Source organism: Cuculus canorus, chromosome 1 (genome assembly GCF_017976375.1).
Source record: "Cuculus canorus isolate bCucCan1 chromosome 1, bCucCan1.pri, whole genome shotgun sequence".
Taxonomy (NCBI): Eukaryota; Metazoa; Chordata; class Aves; order Cuculiformes; family Cuculidae; genus Cuculus; species Cuculus canorus.
Genome location: NC_071401.1, coordinates 96,676,689 through 96,701,069, shown reverse-complemented (window position 1 = coordinate 96,701,069; position 24,381 = coordinate 96,676,689). Strand labels below are relative to the sequence as shown.

Genomic DNA, 24,381 nt, shown 5'->3' with positions numbered 1-24,381 from the left:
TGATTCTTGTTGTGTTCGTGTATGTTTGTGTGTGCATATAGACACATAAATAAGCATGCATATACAAAAAAGTGTGTGTCTGTGTATATGTATATAAATATATATGAAAGTCTAGTTTTTGGGATCAGATACAGCTAGGAACTAGATTTGTATCTAGTGTTAGTGTTTCAGTGGGAGACTTTGGGAAGAATGCATGCTATTCAGAGTATGTTGTTAGAGAAACCCAATTCTTGTTAAACACAATTGATCAGATGCAATCTGCCAGTCTGAAGAAGTCCATGAAGCATAACAGAAGAAGGATCTCATTGCATGTGGTAGCTAGGGGAAATGTGTAATTGGAAGCTGCCAATCATTGCCTCAGTTATCTTTAAGTCCAGCCCTCTGGAATTAAATCTTGTTTGGTGACAGACTTTCTGTTTGGAGGTGAAACTGGCTGCTAAAAGCTTTTATCAAATAAACTGACTGGACAGTTTTGCTTAAGATACCCTTTCAGGTGGTATAAAAAGTTGTGAATAACTTAATTTCACCCTAATTTTCCCAATCTAAGAGAAGTCATGATGTGAATGCAATCTACTTGCTCAGGTGGAAGTGTTTCCTTTTGGTTAGAGTTAGGGCTGTGCTTTCCGTGCACCCGTGTTTAAACATGTGCATATGTTCTTTGTGGACATCTTGCCTTCAAAGTGTTCTCCTCTGCCGTCTTCAGAGGGTTCTCATTGCAATACAGATGGATAGCAGCTTGCTTTTTTCAACTTTATATAGTATTATTTGATCTTTCATATGTTGTGTAGGAGCCTGTTAACTCTAGTATGTGGCTTTATGAAGGAAGGAATTCACTGTTTCTTCTCTAACAACTTTTCTCATCTGACTGCTCTAGAATGAGGAAGTTGAAATAAGCAAGTGGCTAATGTAGTTTCTGGAGTTTCTTTAATTTGTAATGTGGTGTAAGAGAAGTTTGTTCTTATATTCATGCTTGAACCAAGTCTACTAAGTAGCATATTAGAATGCAAATAGCACCCCATCTTAAGAATGAGAGAAAAAGTCTTAATTTTTATTATTTCAATATAATTCTATAATTGTTGGGAAGTATGTGGTGTGCAGAAGAAAATGCTCATTTCATCTGTGAGAGCCCACTGCTCCACTTTTGCAGATGAGGTGACTGCTAAGCCGTGTAAAAGAAAATATTGTTAGAGGGCTTGCTGCTGTATTCAAGAATAATTTACTTATGAGTCAATTTTGTGGTGTGGTGACCGCCTCCTTTGTATGTAAATATATTGAAGAGACCCACAAACTCTGTATGGGCATCCAGGATCTGAAGCCATGAAGGATGTCTTGGTGTTGAGTAAGATCTTGCTTCATGCCCTCCCATAGGTCTTATTGTTTCCTCAAATAACAAAAGATGGAAACGGGGCAATGTCAGAGATGCCCTTCATGCTTTTCTGACTGAAGAGTGTTCTAGGCTTGCGTGATTTAGCATTTACTCTTGATGTTCATACCCCACAGAGGAGACCTACTATTTCATTACCAACCAAATCTCCATCTGGAAGAGTAAATATTGACAATTATTTGTTCTAGTCACAGGGACTGCTGAGAAGAAATCAACACATTTTGCTTTTAGATAATTATAGAATATTTTTTAGTAACCTCATGCCATAAGAGTTTTTATTTCTATTTTTTATTGCTGCCTTTGCGGAAGGATAGAAGAGCTGGTGCTTTTTTGTTGTCTTGTTTGAATTAATTTTTTTTTGGTACTGGAGTCACATGCACCTCAGAGAGAGAGAGAGAGAGAGAGCAAGCCAGTGAATCATTGCAAATTTCGTCCCCTGCCCCCCTTTTATATTCAGTAAATTCTCCCTCCTTGTGTAAGCTGCCACATCCAGCCATAGGTTCATAGGCTGGAGTAGTCGTGTTTCCAGTACAGGGAAATGTTCATCTGCTCGTAGTTGGCCTAGTCTGCATATTGGTCATAAGGTCTTAACACTAGTCCTTTCCTCGTGTCAGGAGTTCAGGAGAAGATGGGCGAGATAATTGGTTCTGCGAACTATTGTGTTTGGGGATGTTCATATCCAGAGAGTCCAGTTTCATCCCCACAGAGGCACAGCCATAAAATCTGTTTACAGTGCCTCTATGAGCTTAATCACTAAGCTTCTGGGATTTTTCAACTAATCTTGAAACGTCATTTCTTTGAACTAGGTATTATTAGCTTGTCTGCTTCTTGAGGTACATGTTACCTGAAACTGAGGTCATAATTCTTTACCATGAATGTATCTTTTCTTTTATTAATAAAATCTGCCATTTAAAGGAATGTTTTTCTTCCTCTTGTCCATTTTCTTTTCTCTTCAAAATACTTTATGCCATGTGAAAGTAGGTTTTAAATAGAAGAAATTCAGGAGGCAGAAAATTCTCATGTTCTTCGTAATTGCTGAGTCTGATTCTGCCTCAGCCTGTAAAGCAGTTTGAAATACTTGCTGTAAATATTTGTAGACCTGAAACGTAATCTCCAAGAATTTACTGCTGAGACAGAATGAATACTGGATCTCCTCTTCATTTTTCTGCAAGTCTACGTTTTATGATTACTTTAATAAAACTAGTTCCATTAACTTAAGTGCCTTTATATGATTACATTCTTATAGAGTAGGAGTTACAAGAAGGTGTACCAGTGCAGTTTATTTCTGGAGATGTTAAAATCATGATTTTGCTGGTTAGAAATTGTTGCGACAAACCTGAAACACAATGTTAGTTAATTAGAGGTCTGATTGAGTGTCATGTGAAGAATCTGGTTTGTGTAACATATTCTTACTCAGATTTCTCATTCTCAGAAGAATTGGGAATATGCTTTTATGTGCTATTGTTGCCCATGAGAAATATTTGCTGTCTGGTTAAATTGCACTTTTCCAAGGAAAGTAAGGAGAGTGTTTATCTTATAGTAGTACAAAGCCATACAGTACACAACTGAATATATATAGTACCTTTTCAGTTAAAAGAACTTGCATTTCAGCTGCATGCACTCTGAGAGGCAAACAACCTCCCAGGTCCTAAATGTCCCCTGTTATGAACTTTCTGCATTACATCCTTTGGTGTGTGGATGTTGTCTTTTTGATAGTCCATTTGTAAGTTTGATTGCACTTTGAGTAACCTCAATTTTTCTAAGAGCCAGGTAAGTGAATTGGTGCTCAGCAGTCATCTTAATTTGGTAACGCTTTGTTCTGTTAAGTTCCCAAGTCCTAACTGGCTGTTGAAGGATTAATGAAGCTTTTGACTATAAACTTGGGATGAATGGCTTCTGTGTGTATGTTGTTTTCAGAGGTCCAGTATAATCTGACATAATTACACTCTGAAATATAAAGTACCGTAGTTTTTAGGTAGTGTTTTGTAATTTTATTTCTCCATTTCTTTTGGACTAGGCAACCTGGATATCTGGGCTATTACTGTGGAGGAGAGAGCTAAACATGATCAGCAGTTTCATAGTCTGAAGCCAGCCTCTGGATTTATCACTGGTAATGAAATGGTTTTAACTTCTAATTTAATTAATTAAATCTTAACTTAGATGACCTCATGGTCCCTTCCAATCCAAACCGTTCTATGAACTAGTCTAAGTATGTACAAAGTTGCCGGGCAGACATTTGGGCATAAGAATTTGAAAAAATGAACAGAACTGGCTCATTTTATATCCCATTTTTCATATGCACATCAACCCCATCTTTTCTGGTATTTTTCTGCTATTTGCCAGCTATATATCTCGTTTATGCCACATGATTTTTCTTTAAGTAGGACTGTTTGACTGTGGCTCTATTAAGCAGTTCTGTTGTATAGAGCTAGATGATACTTACAGACTATAGAGTTAGAATTCAGGATGTGGAATTATCCTGATGCCTGATAATATTTACAGTGCTTTTAATGTGCTCAGTGAATTAACTCACTGAACTGAGTAAAGCAGAGTCAACTTTCTCCATAGCAGCCTGTATGGTGCTATGTTTTGGATGTTTTGTCTATGACTGACCGGTGTTTGCGAACCCTCAGGGCTTTCACTGTTTCTCACTCTGCAGCCTCCCAGCAAGTAGGCTGGGGGTGGGCAAGAAGTTGGGAAGGGACACAGCAGGGACAGCTGACCCAAACTGACTGAAGGGTTATCCCATAACACCATGCTCAACAAAAACTCTGGGGCGGGAGGTCTATTGTCTTCCAAGCTCACCATTGCTCACAGACTGAGATTGAAGGATGTGTTGAGTGATTACCTTTGCATTACTTGATGGGATATTTTTTTCTACTCTTGCAGTTATTAAACTGTCTTTATCATGACCAATGAGTTTTCTGAGTTTTCTGACTTTTGATCTCCCTGCTCTTTCCCCCATCCTGCTGGAGGGGAGGGGAGTGAGTGACTGACTAGGTGCTCAGTTTCGGCCTGAGGTCAGCCCACCATGCTAACATACTAATAGATAAAGAAGTCTAAGTAAAGATGTATCGATTTAATTGAAATCTGTTTCAGCAACTGATTGTATAAAGTAGTGAAATCGGTGTGCATGACCTCTTTAAAAAAATCTAAATGGCAAAATTGATTTAAGTTGTGGGAAGTGGCTGAAACTAAAGGAATTGCACCAATCCTACCAAATTTTCATTGAACATACGATGCCTACTTTTTATTAGTTTTGTTTCATTAAATTTTTTTAGCACTGTCTGAATTCTGATGCTCAATTAAAATGAAAGATGTGAAAGTGTTTTACATTTCTTGCTGCCTGATCTCTCAAGAGGATTTCCAGAGTGAAATCGGAAGTGGGTTCTTAGCAGAGGCTCAATCACAGGCATACATGCCTCCAAGTATACAATTTGATTGTTTCTGCTCCTGTTGCATGACAGATATGATATAAAATACTGCTGCTTTTATTGACCTCCCTTAATATTCAGTGCTATTTCTAGGCTGTTTACAACTTTACTTTACAGGCCACAACATTTCTAAGAACCTATTCCTTTTGTAATTGTATTGCTATCATTACTTTTAATTGATAGTTGGAAAATTACTTAGAGGTATACTATGGCTTTCTTTCATGTTGACTTCATGTCAGGATTTACACAGACCATTTACTTTGTGCTAGCTGACTGGCATTGTACTTCCAAAAAATCTAAGATAGCTTATGCGTACTTTCCTGGAAGAAAAAAATTTCTTGTTCTCACGAGGCATACAATTCCTACAAAGAAAGCTATTAAAATGGATTAGGGACTGTGAACCATGAGTTTCCTGTTGCCCTAAATGTTTATGCATGTGATGCTGACTGTTGCAGACTTAAACAGTCTGTGCTTGTTGGAAATATCTGTTAGGCTTGCAAGTGACAAAGTAAGTTTAAATCTCATACTGCGTTACGTAGGCAACATAGCATTAAGTATTTATGGGTTGACTGTTATTTCTGTTTTAGGTATTTTTGACTCATGATTTTGTCTTTCCTCTTACAGGTATTTTTAGCATTTTCTGAAATGGTGTCCTATTTATTTTATAGGTGATCAAGCTAGGAACTTTTTTTTTCAATCTGGGTTACCTCAGCCGGTATTAGCACAGATATGGTGAGTATACAGAAAGGGATGGGAGAGCTGCACTAACGTCAGAGTGAAGTTTAGTGGTAGACTTTGACAGTAACTGTATTTCACATTCTGGGGTTTAAAAATCACTGCTTTAGTTTAGTGTCCTTTCCAGAAGTCTGAGGCAAATATGCTTAGTAGTATGTTGTACCTGAGTTTTTAAGCTAGTAGGTCAGTTATTGGAAGTTGGCATCCTCTTACAAATGGTGTTTTTGAAGTGGGCAATTTTAAGTCCTTATTTCAAATTACTAAATGCTTTCATTTTCATTAAAACTGTACTGATACAATAACTAAGCACAGTAATTAGTATTAAAAACTTCTAATGAGAGAGTCTTTGCAAGACTTGCAAAATGCTTTACAAAAAGTAAGACTGGCATAGACTATTTCTACTGTAGTTGGAGGTACAGTTTGAAATTTTTACTATTCCTTGGTGAGTTTAGACGGATACAAATCTCCATTGTTCTATATTATGCATCACAAACATTTCTACAATCTACCATTTTTTCCCATGCATGATTGCAGTTGTTTCTATTCCAAATTCTATGACCCTGCCAGACTCGGATATGCTAACTTGCATAGATTATTCAAAATATACATTGATTATATTGCTACTAAGACTTTATTGGTACTAGGCAGAGTGAAACGACACTGGTTTTCAGTCTAGATTGGAAAAAAACAACAGAGGGATGGATAACTTCTGACAAATCTGTTAACTTTTCCTCTGTTGCTGTTTGAAAGAAAGAGTAGTTTGTTGCAGTTATAAAACCTTTTTGTTGTAGTAAGGACTTCCAAAGGTAGAATCTTGCTCTGATTGGAGAAAAAAAGAAAATTATTTTCTTGCAAGAAAAATGATTGCTTTGGAAATATGCATCCCTAAAAGAGGGGCTGGATTTATGTGGCTTTTAAATAAATAGTTTATTTTCTTTTCCAATTATCTTTATCTCACAGAAGTCAGATCTCACAGAAGTCAGATCTGTTCCAGTTATCTTATTTGCTGAAGACTCAGTGAAAGTTCAAATGTCCCTTTGAAACTTCTCTTGCCTCTTAGTTAAACAAGGAAAGAAGTTTTGTCTCAAACAAGACGTCCTTTCTCCAGAAATGTTCCATAGGCACTAGCTTTAAATAGGTGTTAACAAAACTAAACAATTGTAAATAGTCTGACTAAAAATCTCTTCCTCTCTGAATTATACAGTTTTCCAGCCTCTTGAGAGAGAGAGAATCATTCCACTAGTTCTGTAGTTGTCATAGAGACAAGACCTGAACTTGCACTTCTTTTAAATAAAGCTGAACTAAAACTTATTCATGGTGCCTTTATAAATCGTGAAAAAGTATATAGACATCCTTTTCTCACTGTCTCTTTTTTGATCATCTCTGAATTAAGATGAATAAATATTTAAGTAAAAATCTGTATTATTTGTATATATTCCTGGCTGGGATTGGAACAACCAAGTAGGAAAGTAGTTGCATAGTGGTAGTAAGACCCCTTAAATGAAAAAGAAGGAAAGGAAAACTCCCTTCTTTTCCCACAGTTCAAATGATTTAAGTCTCTTGATCTAGCCGTGAATGTTTGTAACCTACCGCAGACTCCTGCTGTCCCACAGAAACAATAGTAGTTAGACTGACTGTTCAGTGGCACGAAGTCCTTTGCAGTCAGCAAAGGACATGACCATCCACTCAAGACTGCATTAAAGAACGTGAATCATTGTTTGTCTTGGCTCCCAGAAGTAAAATCTCAGAGTGGCACACTTGCTTTGTGGATTAATAGCAACATTCTAATGTCTATCTAAATCTCTGTTAACATTGATATAGATCTGTCAGTACTGTAATAGAGGGGAGAGTTCTGGAGCAAAAAGCCCAGAATCTGTATGAGAGATCCAAGCTGCATAAAACTTCTGTTCTATCACTGTTCTCAGTTTCTTGAATAGATGGAATTACTTTTTAGTTTTTTTAGATAGCATTTGATCATTAGAGGGAGAGAAGGGGGGGAGGTACAACAGTCCTTACGGAAAGGAAGTTGTTCTGAATTAAAGCAACTTGTAAAACTCTTCAGATTAATTTTCTGCTCCTAGAATATGGAATTGTATTTATGTTGTGTTGTGGAGGTGTTTTCCTGCTCTTAATGAAGCTACTTATTGTGAATACAGTTGATATATTAATCTGCCAGCAAGATAGGAGCCTGGCATTTACTTCATAAAGGATTACCTACAGCTGTATGTAGACAAGCTTTATGCTACTACAGAATTTCATCTGTTTTGTTGGCTGTGGAAGTTCTTGTATAGAAAAACACAACTTGGACAGGAATGGCAGGAGAGATTGGCCTAATGAGTGATTTGCCATACTACTTTTGGAGCTCTCTGCAGAAGAATCAAGCTTCTATTAGTTTCCAAACGTATTATGTTATGAGTGAGAGAATTTTGTTTGTGTAGGTCAGCAGTATAAGAATTTTCCCTGTCTTATATTTAAATTTTAATTGAAATGGAACTGCTCTTTTTGTATCATGAAAAAATAATTTTCACTGGAACTTTCAGAAATGCTTGCTAACTGATGTCTTCTGTCTTAGCTGCTTTTAGAATATTCTGCACTTAGTGTAGTTGTTGTCTAAGGTGAAACTCTAAGGAGTATACCTTATATTAATTTCTGCTAAGCTTCCCCAGAATTCATTTTCTGTGAAAATAGTAGCTGCATGCTTCTTAGCATTGAGACTTCCTGTGTCCCTTCTACTCGTCATTTATTTAAGAAAAAGAAGGCATCTTGGTGGAGCAGATTAGTGGGATGACTATGGTCTGTCATGACAACTTTACTATTCTACCTTTACTAGCTTTGGAGTCTGCCAAGCTGGTAGTCTGCTAAGAAGCCTCTAAGCAGGCTTTGAATTGAGACCGCAGTGACTTGGAAGATAACTGTCTTTAAGTAGGCAATAATCTATCTTTCTTCTAAAGCTCTTACAAATAGTGGCATCAAAAAGCATTCTCTGTGTAGCATGTCTCTCTGGAATTAAATGAGAACTAAAACAATCAATGACATCTGTTTTTCATACATTTAGAGTTACTTTTTTTTTTTTCAGGATAAACTAAAGCCATTGGTTGACTTACCTATTTCTTACATATGCTTCCCTCACAAACCTTTTAAATTTGTGTCCAAGTGTGGAGGTGAAAGATTACGGGTGTTGTAACTCTTACTGTACACGCATTGATTAAGTGCCTGTAGACCTCATTTCTTCCTTTATGACTGAGTTTTATAATGCAATATGATTGTATGATTTAATATAGGAATGTAAAGCTAAATAAATCCAGATTATATGAACTGCAAGGAGGTTTCCTTGTTTTAACGTACTATGCTGTTTTCATGGAGATAGATGTTGTGTAGGCTAATCAAAAGCATATTTGATGGAAAAAACTGTTCATGCTCAGTTTCTGTGCCTCCTAAATACAGAAATAAACAAGTTGTCTTTGCATTCTGCACAAAAGAGAAGAGAAAGGATGAAGAAAAGATCTGTAGGGGAAGTTGTCAGCACCTGAAATTTAGCATTGTGATGGAGCCTACTGCAGCTGTTCTCATTAGGAAACTCCTGTTAGAAACATAGGCCTGTTCTATAAAATATAAAAGTTTAGTCAATATTTAATCTATTTACTGCTATGCATGGTTCCGTCCAGACCTTAAATGAAAGAAGTTTAAGGATGATACATTCTTCCAAATTTTATTAGAAGCAAAAGAGTGAAATTAGGTAGTGTTTCCTGTCAGCTGCTCACTGTGTTTAAGGTGATGTTTATTCAAAAATAGCACTGTAATTTAACAGCATGACACTTGGTTCAGTGATTAGAAATGGAAATTTGTCCTATTTTAGCAGTAAAGATTTTGTCAGACAAAAGCTGTTTTTCTTAGCGTGCTGTGAAAATGTGTATAGATTCTGTAACGTGTACATAGTTTTTCTCACTGAAGTTTGTGCTGTTAATTTAAATAACAAAGCTATTGACATAGAGTAAATGAGTTGAACAGAAGGTCAGATGTTAAATTAGAAGCTACTGATGATTATGTGAATGGGAGTTCAGTTAAAGCAATAAGACCGGTGCACATAAAAGTTTCTAATTACCAGACAATTAATATTTTCTCATGTAGAATGCAAAGACTTACTGTGTTCTAGCTGTATACTCTGAGTAGAGCCTGGAGAATCAAGGTTGCCTATGCTGTGATAGTTACTCTTGCTGCATTGTCATGGCCATGTATATGATAGGTTAAGGGACTCTGTCTGTGCTTTAGTAATAGAAGGGCTTACGTTTTATAAATCAAAGTATCGGAGGTGTAGAAGCCACTTAGGTTGAACAAATAAGACTATCATAAACACCATGTATGTAATTCCTTTGCTTAAGTGCAAAGATCTAAGGAACATTATGACTGTTTATTTGAGCTGTTGGTGCCAGTTGGTCACCATGGAGCTGACCGACTTCTCCGTATGTGGAGGAACGAGTCATCTTCAGGAGGACCACAGACTGCTTGGAATGCAGTCAAAAATCTGCTACAGTAGGTTTATCCAGATCAATTTCTCTAGCTTAGTTCATATGCACATCCTTGCTGGCTGCATAAGCCTAGCTTTTACTGCCCGTTTCCACTGGGCATCTGACAAAAGAATTGTTAAGTGAGTGTTGAACTAAAGTTTCATTAAAAACCCCACACGTTTTCCATTTTGGACTTTCTTTGCTTTCAAAAAGATGTATTGTCTTCTTGTAAACATCAATTAAATGAAGCTAATTATCTGCTCCTGGTTTCCATTATTCTTAGTACTCTAATTTCCCAATGAGGCTTTTTTTACCCTCTATATTCATTCACTGTATGTTAGCTTACTTTCTAGTGCAAAACTCACAAAAGGGAACGCTGTAGAAAATGCATTTGGCCATTAAGTTTCTGGCATTCTAACACTCCACATACCTTGTGTTGTCATGTCAATGCCATGTAAATGTACAAATGGACTTAAATATGTTATTCAAATACTCAAATGTGTATTTAGTTATTCAAATGAATGTAAAGAAATAAGCATAATGTTTAAAACTAAATTTACAATTGATTACATTATTATTATACATATATTCTGGTTTCTTGGTTTGCGATTGCAAGGACTAACATTCTTCCTGCTTCTCTTCCCTCCAACCTCCCAATCCTATTCCTTGCTGAGCATAGTTTTCTTAACCATCACATGAAGAAACAAAAAGACAACTGTTTAAGTCAGACTGCTTTACATGAACGCCTATTCAAGGTCTAGGCTGAGTGTTTTATCTTGAGTACTATTGTTCAACTGAAAACACATTTGTACACTTGCAGATGTAATGGTATGTAGTGAAGTGCACACATTTAAAGAACATTTTGAGTGTAGCTGAAGTACGGATTTGCACATGAAGCCATCTGATTCCCTGTGGTGCTGTTTGTAGTACCAGGTAGTTTTATTTGTGTGGGTTTTTTTGTGAAGTTTTTGTAGATCTACTTTAATAATTCTTCTCCAGATGCTTCACTGTAATTCCTCTAAGAGTTGAAAAGTAACTTTAAAAATATTTATCAATCGCTCCGAGGAAAAAGAATCAAAAAGGTCTCAGTTTAAACTGTCTTATTTTATGACCATTTTTAGCCTGGCATAATAATTTTGAGTGGAAATTAATTAATCTTGCATATATGAGCCTATATGTGCACACTTTGGGGTCAGTTCCTGAAGTTTGTAATTTAACTGTGAAAATCCTGTATTTTGTAGGGCTCTAGCTGACATGAACAATGATGGGAGGATGGATCAGTTGGAGTTTTCAATAGCTATGAAACTTATCAAATTAAAACTGCAAGGTTATCAGCTCCCATCTGCACTGCCTCCTGTCATGAAGCAGCCACCTATTGCTCTGCCAAGTGCACCAGGATTTGGTAAGGTCTTTGTTTTCATCCTTGGTAGACTGTATTGTAGCAGCCTAAGTTGAATTTGGTTGTTGTTTTGCAGTTCTTAAAAGGAACTTCTAGGAAAATGTACTTCTAAAAGTACGTGGACTCAAATAAAATAAAATAAAATGCTTCCACAGGTGTGCATTTGCTCAAAGAAAATCTAGATGAGCTTTTAGCACCCAACTATACTGAATAACCTAAGTTGAAGTCCTGTTTGCTTCAGATCTTATACTGCTCCCCATCTGTTCCGAACAAAGTTGTTTACGGGGGAAAAAAGACAGATAAGGTAGTAGGGCTAGTGCATTCCAAGGTACTGGAGTTTTTATTTCAATTGTTGTTATTTATTTAGATTTTTCATTAAGGGATATCCAGCTTTGGCAAGATTAGCTCTGTTCTTCTTGACTTTTTACAAATTGTGGTAATAATGTGCCCCTTTGCTTTTATTTTATGAACAGCGCTGCTCTGGTGTTAGCTAGGACAGCTGCTGATTGAGTTCTTATGGTTAGTATTGTCAAGGTTGGCATCACTTCAAGGAAGAGAGTAGGGAGAATGGGATAATGAGAGGAGAATAACTAAACAAAGCTGAACTTTGATGTTCCGGTGTGTTCTGTAGTGAGCGGTTCTTGATCTTTGTGTTAAGTCATTGCTGTGATGCAAGCTGATTGGTGCCAGAGAATCACTGCTGTCCTTAAGAAAAGGGAATGGTGCACTTGATAAACTGCATGCAAGCATATTGTTTGATCACTTGTCGCTCCCGCAAGTTTTATGAACGGTTTTATTTTTGGCTGTAAGAGATCTGTGGAATTAAATGAACAAATACTGGTTTAAGTGAGAAAAGGCATAATAAAGTCAAACCCCCAAGAAAACCAGCAAAATCTGTGATTTTCTTTTTTCTTGTTCATTGTAGATTTGATCTCAGCTGTTTGCACACAGCCTCATTCTTCCCATCGGCATGACTGGACCTCCTTAACCTCCCCGTTATCCATGCAACTGTGCTTACACCTAAAATACCTCATTACTGTGCTTTACCCTATTAGCTTTGCACTGTTTCATCTCGACAATAGGCTGCTAGCAGTTATCCTGAAGCTTGTTCTTTTCAGCTGTGGCTAAATGTAGGCTTTGGGTTCATTACTCACTGGAAGTTGACAGCCCTGCTCTTCATTTAGTTCAAGGCAAACAATTCTTTTCCTCAGCAAATGCTAATAGACTTTTTTTGGTCGGTGTTTCATCCAGTGTGATCTTATATGCATACATTATAAAGTGCTATGTTCCCTTGCATTATGTTCGCCTGCTGTGCTAATGGTGCAGTGGGCTGTAAGAGTTCTTTCAAGGGGTGTGTGGAAGTTTCCATTTAAATTTGCTCTTTAATTCTGCATTTACTGCTGGGTTGCAGGCTGCAGTTAAATTTTTATATCCTATTAGGAGTCTCTAAATTAGAAAAAACATCTCCTTTTCTTGCCCATAGGTATTGGGGGCATTGCCAGCATGCCATCTCTTACAACTGTTGCCCCAGTGCCAATGGCATCTATTCCAGTAGTAGGAATGTCTCCACCATTAGTATCTTCTGTTCCTGCAGCAGCAGTACCTCCCCTGGCTAATGGAGCTCCTGCTGTTATACAGCCTCTGCCTGCTTTTGCTCATCCTGGTATGCTACATACTGAGACTCTGTTTACTCTCTTGCTATTAACAAATTATTTTGCCATTTTATTCGGACCCAGAGAACAGTAGACATGAAATAAGCCATTCTGACTTACTTTAAAGAACAATTTTGTGTACGGACTGAATGTAATTGGTTAGTAAACTTTTTTAAAAGTTAAAAGAAGACACATGAACATACCATATCGTAACAGTCATTCATGTTGAGCAAAATATTAACCCTATTATAACAGCAGTGTGACAAATCTGGCTTGCCTATAAACTGTTGCCTAGTAATTGGTCCTCTTGTATCTGTTTATAAATATTGAAGTGCTGCTATCTGTTGGGATTGCTGTAACATACTGTTATACACGATTGCTAACATTAATTTAGTATGTAATTTGATGTAAGTGGTGTTTGCATACAACTGCAAAAGTAAAAAGATGTGACAGAAGTGCCTGTTTGTTTTCACCTATTTTGTTAGACAGTTAACTTCTCTTAGTATTTGAAGGAGTACCATCAAAAGAACCATAGTGTTCGTTTTTGATGTTAGCAACTAAGTATAATGGAAATTCTGCCATCTAAAATGCTAATGCTAACAAAGGCATGTATTCTGTTATTTTCAGCCACGTTACCAAAGAGTTCTTCCTTTAGTAGATCTGGTCCAGGATCGCAGCTAAATGCAAAACTGCAAAAGGCACAGTCATTTGATGTAGCTAGGTAAGTTGGTGTGGAACAAGTGTATGTATGTATCTGGTTCTCCAGGGTTAGAAAAACTACTTCTCTTTTGCAAAATTGTTTTCTGAAACAATATTTACTTGCAGAAATAAATTCCTCCGGAGATACTGCTTTAGGATTTCAAGAGGATGCTGTGGTTTTACGAGGAATGCTCCATGAGTAATGGCTCATTGAAATATAATAATTAAATATTACAGTAGTGTTGACACTATCTTCGATATCTTGAAAACTTAAGTTTTAGAAAAGCATTTTCTTCTGTAAACATTATCTATGTTATGTAATACTGCACAGGCATTCCTCCTGTTACTGTGAAAACATAACAAGTAATATTCTTTAAAATTAGCAACTCTAGGATAATTTGTAAAAGCCAAGTATTCAGTAGCTTTCAGATTTTAAATGTGCTCCACATAACTTTCTTATATATTCCTCAAGTTCTGCATGAAAAATCACCTAAAAGGCTTTTAGATTATTTCAAGGACGAGGAAAAATACGTGATTAGGGAAAATGTGTTTTATGATGATCTGAAGAAACTTATCTAACAAAATAAAACTTCCTTAAAGGAGGTAAGATAGTAATTTCCCCAAGTCTTTATAAATCAAAACTTTCTCACAGGTCTATGCTACAGATCTTTTTTGCAAGAAGAAAATGGGATGGGACATTATTTTTATTTTCAGTTTTGTTCTCCAAGTTTTTCTTGTGCCCTGGTATTAAATAAGAAGCACTACTGATCAAAAATCTTTCGAAACAAATAATTCTTTTTTCTTTTTGAAATCCGTTACTATCAGGAACATGATACTGATACTTTGTTCTAGTTTCCAGAGGTACAAGAAATTATCTGCTTTATCTGAAACAGCACTTAGTATTTATAATGAATGAAGTTCAAGAAACTTCAGCTGGAATGGCTTCTAGGTATTCCATAAGAGGGCAGCCATAGTTTTGAGGTTAACTACATCTGAATCTTGCTGGTCGCATTTATTGCCAACAGAGGCCTGAAACTGAGATGAAATGACCTCTTTTCTGAGATGAAATTGCGTGGTTCTCTGAGTCTGTTTGAGCTGGGGTTGGAGCTTCCTTAGCTTTGTTGCAGTTACTTCAGTAACTCTTAAGTGCCTGCCAGCACTGAAGGGGGTGTTCCTTCAAAGACTGCTGCTAATGCTGAGTGATGAGCTATTGTGTGATTTCGAGTTTTATTTTGGAGAAAAAAAGATAGCAAAGTAATTGGTTTGCAGAGTATGTGGGAAGGGAGATCAAGGTACATAGATACATGCAAGACAAAAGTAGATTCACTGTGTGGAAACTCCAAATATAGCAAAACTGGTAGGGGAGAAATTCATGTGGGTAAAACTTCAATAGTCAGCTTTTTTTTTAAGTTTCTGTTCTTATTTTCATTATTTAAGCACAGTAGTTTGGAAACAGAAAATATAATTGGAGATATTAGCTGGTTTGGGGCTTGTCATGCAAGAATAGGACAAGAGATCACTTTCTAGAATATTCATATAACCCTTCTCAGCTCAACTTTGAAAGATCTTACCATGTTATATGTTCAGTGGACCAGGAAAAATGGATTTGATGCGTTTTTTATGCTGTAAATTGTTATACTGTTATAAGTGCATATTTCATCTGGCTGGTTGGTTTGTTTTTTCCCAACCTTAACAGAAAAGGACAACACTTGAATGTGCCTAAAGGCAGAAAAACAGTGCTAACTTTTTTTTGAGTATGCAGACTTGTCAGCCTCGGGCATGGGAAATTATAACTACAAATAACAGCACTTAAGCTATTATGTGGATGAATTAGAACAGGGGATATTATATTTGTCAGTTGAGTTTCATTGCAAGAAACTTTGATTTCTTTCAAGTGTAGCTTTTTCACACTTTTTTCCCTAGGTTTTCAGCATACTTTACATGTTTTTTCTTTAATCAGCTTATGAATTATTTGGCTAAGACAACCAGTTAAAGACAGGATTGAGATATCACTTCTGCTGACTGTGGTAAGGCATTTCCTACTATAGGGTTAGGTAAAAGCTTTTAGCGCCTCTGGACTGTTTATGTTACTTAATTATCTGCTAGTAAAGAAAAAAGCAAAACTCTTAGGTCAGTTCTTTACCAAAAAATGTCTTCTAAGACACTGAGTTGTGATCAATATTTTCCTACAAGATGTCAAAGCTGCTGTGGTTTCAGGAATAGACAGGAATGTTTGTGAAAAGAACCATTTCAGGAATAAAACTTGATCTCTGTGCAGCACTTCGTCCTATTGTGCCTGTTAGCTTCATGTGATTTCATTTAAAATGGTATTTCACCCTCCTTCCTTATCCTTTTTCTCATTCTAGTGTGCCTCCTGTGGCAGAGTGGGCTGTACCTCAGTCCTCAAGACTGAAGTACAGACAGCTGTTCAATAGCCATGATAAAACAATGAGTGGACACTTAACAGGTATCGAAGCAGTTTTTGTTGTCTCCTGTTTTCAAACTGTAAAGGCCAATCATAACAGCATTAAGAATGCTATTCAGATAGTTACAGACTCTTCTCTCTGTCATGTCAATATTTTTCTTTTCAAATCTCCCATCTGCTTAATAATCTTGTTTAGGAACAAATACTCAATTGTAGCTGGGATAGTTTTATCACCTCCTTTCCTTTATTTTCTACAAAGTACGTTTGCACTGGGAAATGATTCTTGGAAAGGTTGCAACAGGTTATGTGAAAACTTGTACAGCCATTTATAGTGTTCAATTCATCCACTGTTGAGGGTCCCTATCCAGTTTCAGAAAGAAACTAGAATGGTGCACTGGTTTAGTTTTACTAGTTCTAGGAGCATATGCAAGGCCTGTTTATGCTGATAACATCTCTTCAGTGTTATCTATTCAGAACTAAGCTCTGCTTGTGCAGTACTAATTAGTAATGCAAGAAGAGGAGAAAGTTGCTTAATTGTTTGTTAATTCTTGTTTCATTTTGCTAGGTCCGCAAGCAAGAACTATTCTTATGCAGTCAAGTTTACCCCAGGCTCAGCTGGCTACAATATGGTAAAAATAAATCTATCAATTTCTACCAAACTGCAATCTGTACTTAAACCTCTATACTCTGTACTGTGGGGGTTTTCTACCTTTTCAGTGCTCCTCTACTAATCATAGAATCATAGAGTAGTTAGGGTTGGAAGGGACCTTAAAGATCATCTAGTTCCAACCCCCTTGACATGGGCAGGGACATCCCACTAAATCAGGCTGCCCAAGGCCCAGAAATAAATCATTCTATGTTGGGTTTTTAATGTGTAACTTTATAAAACAAAACTCTGCACTGCTGTGCTTATAGTAATCTTCCTTCATAAAAGTAAAAAAGAACATCTTCTACACTACACACATAGATGTTTTCAAAGTTGGGTTTTAGTTATGAGATTTCTAGGCAGACCAGATGTTCGGTCTTCTGTGGCCACATGTGATACAGCAACTGAGACATCTGCACATGTAGTACAAAAGGAAGCTTAATCCAGATCCATACTGTCTTTGGGGTTTGTCTGCCTTTTATGTGAGTTTCTAAGAGCTTATTTCCAATGAGCTGGAGTTACATACATTTAAAACAACAGCTTTTAAAGGATTTGTCTTGGCTTCTCTTTTTTCCTCTCAACTTCTTGTTTACTGAAGTTAATTATGTTCTTGTTGTCACATGGATTAATCTCTCTCCTCCCTCATGCTTTGGAAGGTCATGCTTACCCATGTACTGTGTAACGTTTCTGCTTTATTGGTTGGGTATTACTTGGTTATTGTTGATTTATGATTATTTTTGGTGACTTCTCAAATGGCCTTCATGATGCTTCTGTATACAGTTGCCCACTACAAGTTATTTCTACTTAAGTACTACACTTTATAAATCTTTACTTGAAAACCCTTGTCAGCTCACTAACCCATCTGACTTCCAAGAGAGAATGTCAACTGCGTTGTCACTCTCAGGTAGCAGTTCAATTGTGCTTGCTTTCTTTGCTAAGCACAGATGGGTTTGTTATAGTGTGAAAAGCACTCTCTCTCCTTTTCTATTTCCTAACAAAGCCCTACTATAAGGAAAAAAATAGCAGCCCAATCATCTAGCAGATGACTAGCCAAAAAAATACTCTGCTTGGTGCCAGTGCCTAAGCAGGTTGTGTGGGCAGGGAATGACATCAGCATACTCCAGGAGTTCTTAATATGACTCTTATGTTTTTTATTGACATTCTAAACTACCAAGCCTATTGAGATAAGGAGAGGATTTTACAGCTTTTGTTGTCCAAGTATTGCTCCTTTTCCTTATACTTAGTCTCTGGCAGTGGAACTGCTGTTGCTGTTCTTTGGGGCAAGACTTGTCAGTCTGTATTGGAGGTGGATTCACTGATCCATAGACACGCAAAGTGAAACTGATGTGTCAGCTATTCTGTAGCTGCTGTTTTGGCATTTCCGTACCAAAGATGTGGACCCTGACTGTTAGGATAGCTCAATTTTATCCTTGAGTGCTGGATTTTTATCCTACTGGCTTGTTCTTTGGCCCCAGCCTGAGGAGTTCAGTAACATAAGGACAGATCAAATGTGGCTATAATTTTCTTCCAAATTTAAATCCTAAAACTGAAGTCCTGTGCCTGGGTACATCAATGGAATTTATCAATTGCTTACCTTTTGATTTTCACAGTATCATGGGAGATTTTCTTGTTTTAGTAGAGTACAATGTGCTAGAGAAACAAAACTGATATTTAGGCTGTTAAATTTTGTCCAATACCACTTTACTGGAGCTAAAAACATTCTGTGCATCTGTTGGAGTACTGGTTTTAGGCCATCCAGAGATGTCATTCCGTAATTTTTAATACATGCATGATGCTAAGATGTTTTTGTACTTGTCAGGACTAGATTGTTAATGACTTTGATTTTAATGCAAATCTGTGCTCTGGAATGTGAGATAGGAGCCTCTAGGGAAGAGGGAGACCAAACAAAATAGACCTGATTCTATTCTAAATAATATTGCACAGTGGATGCTCACACGATGTTCAAGGAAACTCCATTGATTAATGTTACTTATATAGCAGCATATTATACAGGCGGCACTTGGAGAGCAATTGAAGCACAAGCCATGGCTATAGGGATAGTATTAAAGCAGACATGCATGAAAAATGTGGGAAATAGTGAAGCATTTGTGTTTTGATTTTTATTTGTTTTAAAGAAACAAAGTAGTTTCAAAAAATAGTGGAAAATTTAATTAATTTGGAACTGAATACTGTAAAATTATGATTTTTAATAGTGATTTTTAACCTTTAAGAGTTTACTTACATTGTACCTTCCCTTTAAAAAAGGAATCTTTCAGATATCGATCAAGATGGAAAACTTACAGCTGAAGAATTTATTCTGGCTATGCACTTAATTGATGTAGCTATGTCTGGTCAGCCGCTGCCACCTGTACTGCCTCCAGAGTATATTCCACCTTCATTTAGGTAACTCTTAAAGTTCTGGACTCTCGCTCCTAAATTTTGATTTAATTTAAGGAAGCTGTCCCGTGAGTGTAGAGGACAAGACATTGAAAAGTACTGCCCCATGTTTTTTTATTGCATCTGTGGCACAGAGTGCCCTCTCATTCAGAAATGCTTTTCTAGCTTTTTGGTTTTATTACAAGTACTTGATGCTGGAAGTAGCAAAAATTCCTTGTAAAAACACGATTTTGGTCAATGTTTTATGGTAGCATCCCTTCCAAAACTTACTCAGCCTGGCCATGTGAATTGGAAGTGTTTTAGTTCAATCTTATTCTTCTTTAGAGGTAATGGGTTATATTGCAATTCAAAATACTTACGAATTTACTCTATAGTGAAGTCAGAGTTTTTTGATAAATTATCTGTGAATAGTAGTGATGAGTCATTTCTTCTGTTTCTCTATTTCACTTTTTTTGTGGAGAGATGAGTGGGAAGAGAGTAACAGCAGAAATGTTGGTATACGATCATAGCTTTGTGTTCTTTAAGTATACTCCTGAAGATTGCACGTTTTTTGTTTATTCCACATGGGGTCTTGTTTTTAGCTTGGCTAAAGTGAATTCTTCCTCTGTCTTTTCTTGTTTTGTGATAATTTAAGTTGACATTTCCTCAGGTTCAAACTGGTCACAAGTAGGAGTTCTTGGGGATAGGGTTGAACGCCTCTGTAATTTGCATGAACTAGGTTTCTCGGGTCACCAGTGTCTGCTGTTGGTACTCTTGATGATACTGTTATCTTAGTGGCAATGGGTAAGTAAAATCTTCTGGGAAACACTGAGGGAACATTAAATATCATTAAATATTACATCATTGCATTTAATTTGATTTAATGATGAAATCATAAGTAAATTTGGCAAGCAGAGTTTCTTTTAAGCAACTTGGAATTATCGCTTTATTAACAGAAGAGTACGCTCTGGTAGTGGCATACCTTCTGCAAGTTCGGTATCTGTAGACCAAAGGTTACCAGAAGAACCAGCATTAGAAGAAGAACAGCAGCAACTGGAAAAGAAATTACCAGGTGAGCGAGCGAAAATAGAGATATATTGTGTGCTGTTATCATATGGGTGCTACTATTGGTTATGTGCTGTGGATTTATAAAGACTTATTAAGAAATGTTTTCTTTCCAGATCAGTTGTGACATGTCAGAAGCATAACCAGGACATTGCTTTGTCCAGCTCATTCCTGATGGTTGCATGATCCTAGAGATACAAACAACATTCAAGCTGCTTATCTTACATGCTCTCAACAGAGGCAGCACTTTGCAGCCCTGTTATAGGACTGCGATGAAAACTTTTTACTATCTTCATCTTCTAACTTAGGTGCAGTGTAGTTTGGCTTATGTACTCTTTAAAAGATCGCAGTATACATACAGTAGCTCTGCTTTTGGGAAAAAATAATAAAGGAAAAAAGGAAGAAAAGTGGGGGAAATCAGGCAGAAAGCCTCCTAGGTGCTAAATGTTAGGAAACAACACTTCTGATCATCCCCTGACTCTCCTTTGTACTTGCCTTACTTTTGGTCTATTTTATGCTAAGATGACTAGAATGTCCCGCAGCTGGAGATGTAGGAAGATGACAGGTTTATACAGTGCCATAATAATGCTTTTTGGTTTTGTTCTAAATTATTTTTGCAGTTTTTGTAACTGATTCCTAACACTGTTTTGCATCTTTGATGATAGCTTAGATCTGAGTTGATGTTTTAGAAGACTTGCCACAATAAGGTCTTCTGTCTCTTTCTATACCAGGTTAGTTCAGGGGATCTGCCTATGAGCAATTCAGATGCAACTCTTGTCTTTGGTTTGTATTTTGTAACTAACTGCTGGGTAATTCCTGGCTGTAGGAGAATGGAGGGAGATAAAAGGGACCACTGGAGTAGACCTTATGGGAGTCTCACAATGAAACATGTGGTCACAGGTGAGATATGAGTCTCCTGTATTGGCTCTTTGAAGCCTAAGTCTTGTGTCTCTGGAATCAGAGGACTTCAGTATTCAGTTTGTAGTGCCTGCGTTGACTTAGTTTCTTTATTAGACTTAGAAATCACACAAGTTATTCTGTTGACCTGATCTTCTATTTCAACTTATTGATGTAGTTGTTTCTATTAGACTTGAAAGGCAGCTGTTTCCTGCATTGCTTCTTCCACAGTATCATGTTTAGTCATGTATTGTAATAAACATGCTGTCTGTTGTAGTTCTGCTACTATACCCAGTGAGGTAGTAGGCTGACTTGTAGCTTTCGGGATCATTGGTACTGTCTTTGTTCTGAGACTGGTGTTGCTCTTGTCATCTTCTAGTCTTACAGCACTGACGTTGATTAGCAGATAGATTGCACAGCACAGCTAATAGTTCATGAATTTTGTATTTGAACATGGATTCGCATTGTCTAGGTTTGGCAACCTATTACTGCTCTTTCTTTGGTTTTATTTTTGTTGTAAAGCTGTTTCTGTCTTCAGTTCAAGAGGAACAACAGTGTACAAGCCTTTTACTGTATCTGATGTATAGATTTTCCATTGTAAAGATCACCTATAATAGTGAATGTCGTCTTGCTTCTTCCCTGCCTTTACTAGATCTGGCTAGAGACATTTGAAAGGGTATTTTTGTAGGCTTTTATAACCTGTTAGAAATTTTCCCTTAAGCATAGTAACACAAGACTACAATTACTTGTTTAGTTTGCTGGAAGTTGTTCTGTTCTATTTTCATACTTTGGATATTCTTTGTGGTGTTATCTCTGGTAGCTACTTTAATTTTGTTGAGTAACCGTACTAGTAACCATACTAGCTTGTTGGGCAGCATTTTAGAACTTGGTGTTTCTTCTTAGTGGTATGTGTTTTCTGAGCCTTGAACGTGGTATCTTAATGTCTGTGCTACTTGGAAGCATTTTGCCCTTCTGCCCATTCCTTTCAACTCACTTTCTTGACATAAACTTTTTTTTCCTGTTTTTGCTTGGTTTCCTAAATCACATTCTCTGTTTATCTTAATATTCTCTGAACCTTGTGGCTAATTTTTTAAAAAAAAACTTGACAGTTAAAGACATCGAAGTGGTTAAATTTTTTTTCAAGTTTTATAAAAATTGATGATTTGCAATAGGAAAGGGGCCCAAACTTAGAAAAAGACAAGAGTTCAACTGGTTCAGCAGATGTTAGGCCAATGTGTCTAACAGTTGGTGCGTGCACACTTTTAAATAATATGTGCTATCTTTTGATTTGACTCGCATGCCAAAAATGTAAGTGTTTTCCCGATACTGTGGGATTATGTCAGGGAACCTGTACTGGAACTGAGGGCATTGTTTTAGGACAGTGAGTGATGAGGATGTGAATCTGCAGGAATCCATTTCTTTTCCTGACAGCAATGAGTCATCTTATGAAACTATCAAGTTTAAATACAATGTGGTCATTGGCATAATGTTTTTTAGGTAATATCAGCTGAATTCTTTGCCTTACTCGTCGTAGTTGAGATGTTGGTTCTTGTACTGCTTCTGTTATCAAATGTATAGAGGAACTCCACATCCTGGGTCCACACAGAAGATTAGGTGAATGAGTTGTCTAAATTATACATACTTGCTGGGTATTGTGGAAAAAAAAAAACAGAAGTCTGAGGAATAGGAACTGAAATTCACACCTTGGTTTTCTAAGGTTGTGGGGTTCAGGGGATCTACAATGTAAGTGCTAATGAAAAAGCCTGAAGTTACCCATAGAACTGTATTATTAGTAGTTGAAAGCTGCATCTAGTACTGTCAGGTCTTCCACTTTGATTCAGTATATGTGGATTTTCATTTTTTTTCCTAAATTCAGTAGCCAAGTTTAATTATCCTTTCCCCATGTTTCCACACAAAGTTACATTTGAAGATAAAAAACGTGAGAACTTTGAACGTGGCAATCTAGAACTTGAAAAACGGAGACAGGCTCTCCTGGAGCAGCAACGCAAAGAACAAGAGCGTCTAGCACAGCTGGAACGGGCAGAGCAGGAAAGGAAAGAACGTGAGCGGCAGGAGCAAGAACGTAAAAGACAGCTGGAGCTAGAGAAACAGTTGGAAAAACAACGGGAATTGGAGCGGCAGAGAGAAGAGGAAAGGAGGAAAGAAATAGAAAGAAGAGAGGTAATCAACCAGATCAAAGGAAGGTGGTTATGGCCCTGATGGCTGTGTTTGATCAGAACAAAATGTAATGTGTACACTAAATATCTTGTTGTCATTTTTAGTGAAGCAAACACTTAAAGAATGAACCTAAATTTCTGGGTTTTTGAAATTAAGGCAAGAGTTGGCTATCTCTTTCTTTATTTTTCATTTATTTTTCATATTTTCAGGACAGTGTGCTCCTAAACTCTGTCTCCTTTCAAATAATATTTATTATTATGTGCCTTGATGTAAATAGATGCTGGAATGAACAGTGAAGACTTAGGGGCTTTGTGGCATTCGTTATTTTCCTGTGATGAGTTAATTTGCTAAAGAAAACGCATGCCGGTTAACTTAAACTAATGTTTTCTGATATTGCCAATTAATGATGTATTCAGTGCAGTAGCATTTGGCTGTTCTTTGCAAAGCTGCAGAATTTCTGGTGTTGGAGGTTGGAGAGAGATTTGATGCTGTCCTGGAGAGTTCTTAAAGTCTTAATGTGAAACTACCTGTTAAATCAGAAATCTGTATCTTGGGAAACTGATTAAAAATGGAATCATACTCTTTTTAGTCACCCATCTGCTATACAGTGATGCCTCATTTCACCAGTGCTTTCAAGTGAGCATTTAAATAAATGACCAATTTGTGTGCTTAAATAGAGGTACATATTTAGTCCACAGTTTAGCAGCATACTTATATTAATGCTTTAATGGTACATTAAAATATGAATATCAGCAATTAGAATAATTTCTTAAAATAGATCTTTCATATATTATTTTTTTAAAATACTACAGGCTGCAAAACGGGAACTTGAGAGGCAACGGCAACTTGAGTGGGAGCGTAATCGTCGGCAAGAACTACTAAATCAAAGAAACAAAGAACAAGAGGACATAGTTGTTCTGAAGGCCAAGAAGAAGACGCTAGAATTTGAGCTGGAGGCTCTAGTAAGTGATGGCATTGCAGATAAA

The 24,381-nt window shown here is 36.9% G+C and overlaps 1 protein-coding gene across 5 annotated transcripts in view; it reads left to right on the top strand.

Annotated features, from left to right (window-relative positions):
- The window catches only part of ITSN1 (intersectin 1), a 133,389-nt gene that overhangs the window by 31,622 nt on the left and 77,386 nt on the right, over positions 1-24,381 (top strand). For 4 of the 5 annotated variants that reach the window (XM_054052037.1, XM_054052021.1, XM_054052029.1 and 1 more), the window contains exons 3-13: positions 3,402-3,494; positions 5,487-5,550; positions 11,300-11,460; positions 12,941-13,120; positions 13,737-13,830; positions 16,175-16,275; positions 16,799-16,862; positions 19,145-19,282; positions 20,212-20,327; positions 23,136-23,398; positions 24,208-24,357. In XM_054052037.1, the coding sequence (XP_053908012.1) occupies positions 3,402-3,494; positions 5,487-5,550; positions 11,300-11,460; positions 12,941-13,120; positions 13,737-13,830; positions 16,175-16,275; positions 16,799-16,862; positions 19,145-19,282; positions 20,212-20,327; positions 23,136-23,398; positions 24,208-24,357 (1,424 nt within the window). The remainder of the gene's footprint in view (positions 1-3,401; positions 3,495-5,486; positions 5,551-11,299; positions 11,461-12,940; positions 13,121-13,736; positions 13,831-16,174; positions 16,276-16,798; positions 16,863-19,144; positions 19,283-20,211; positions 20,328-23,135; positions 23,399-24,207; positions 24,358-24,381) is intronic. The other variant, XM_054052039.1, reaches the window with a different exon arrangement.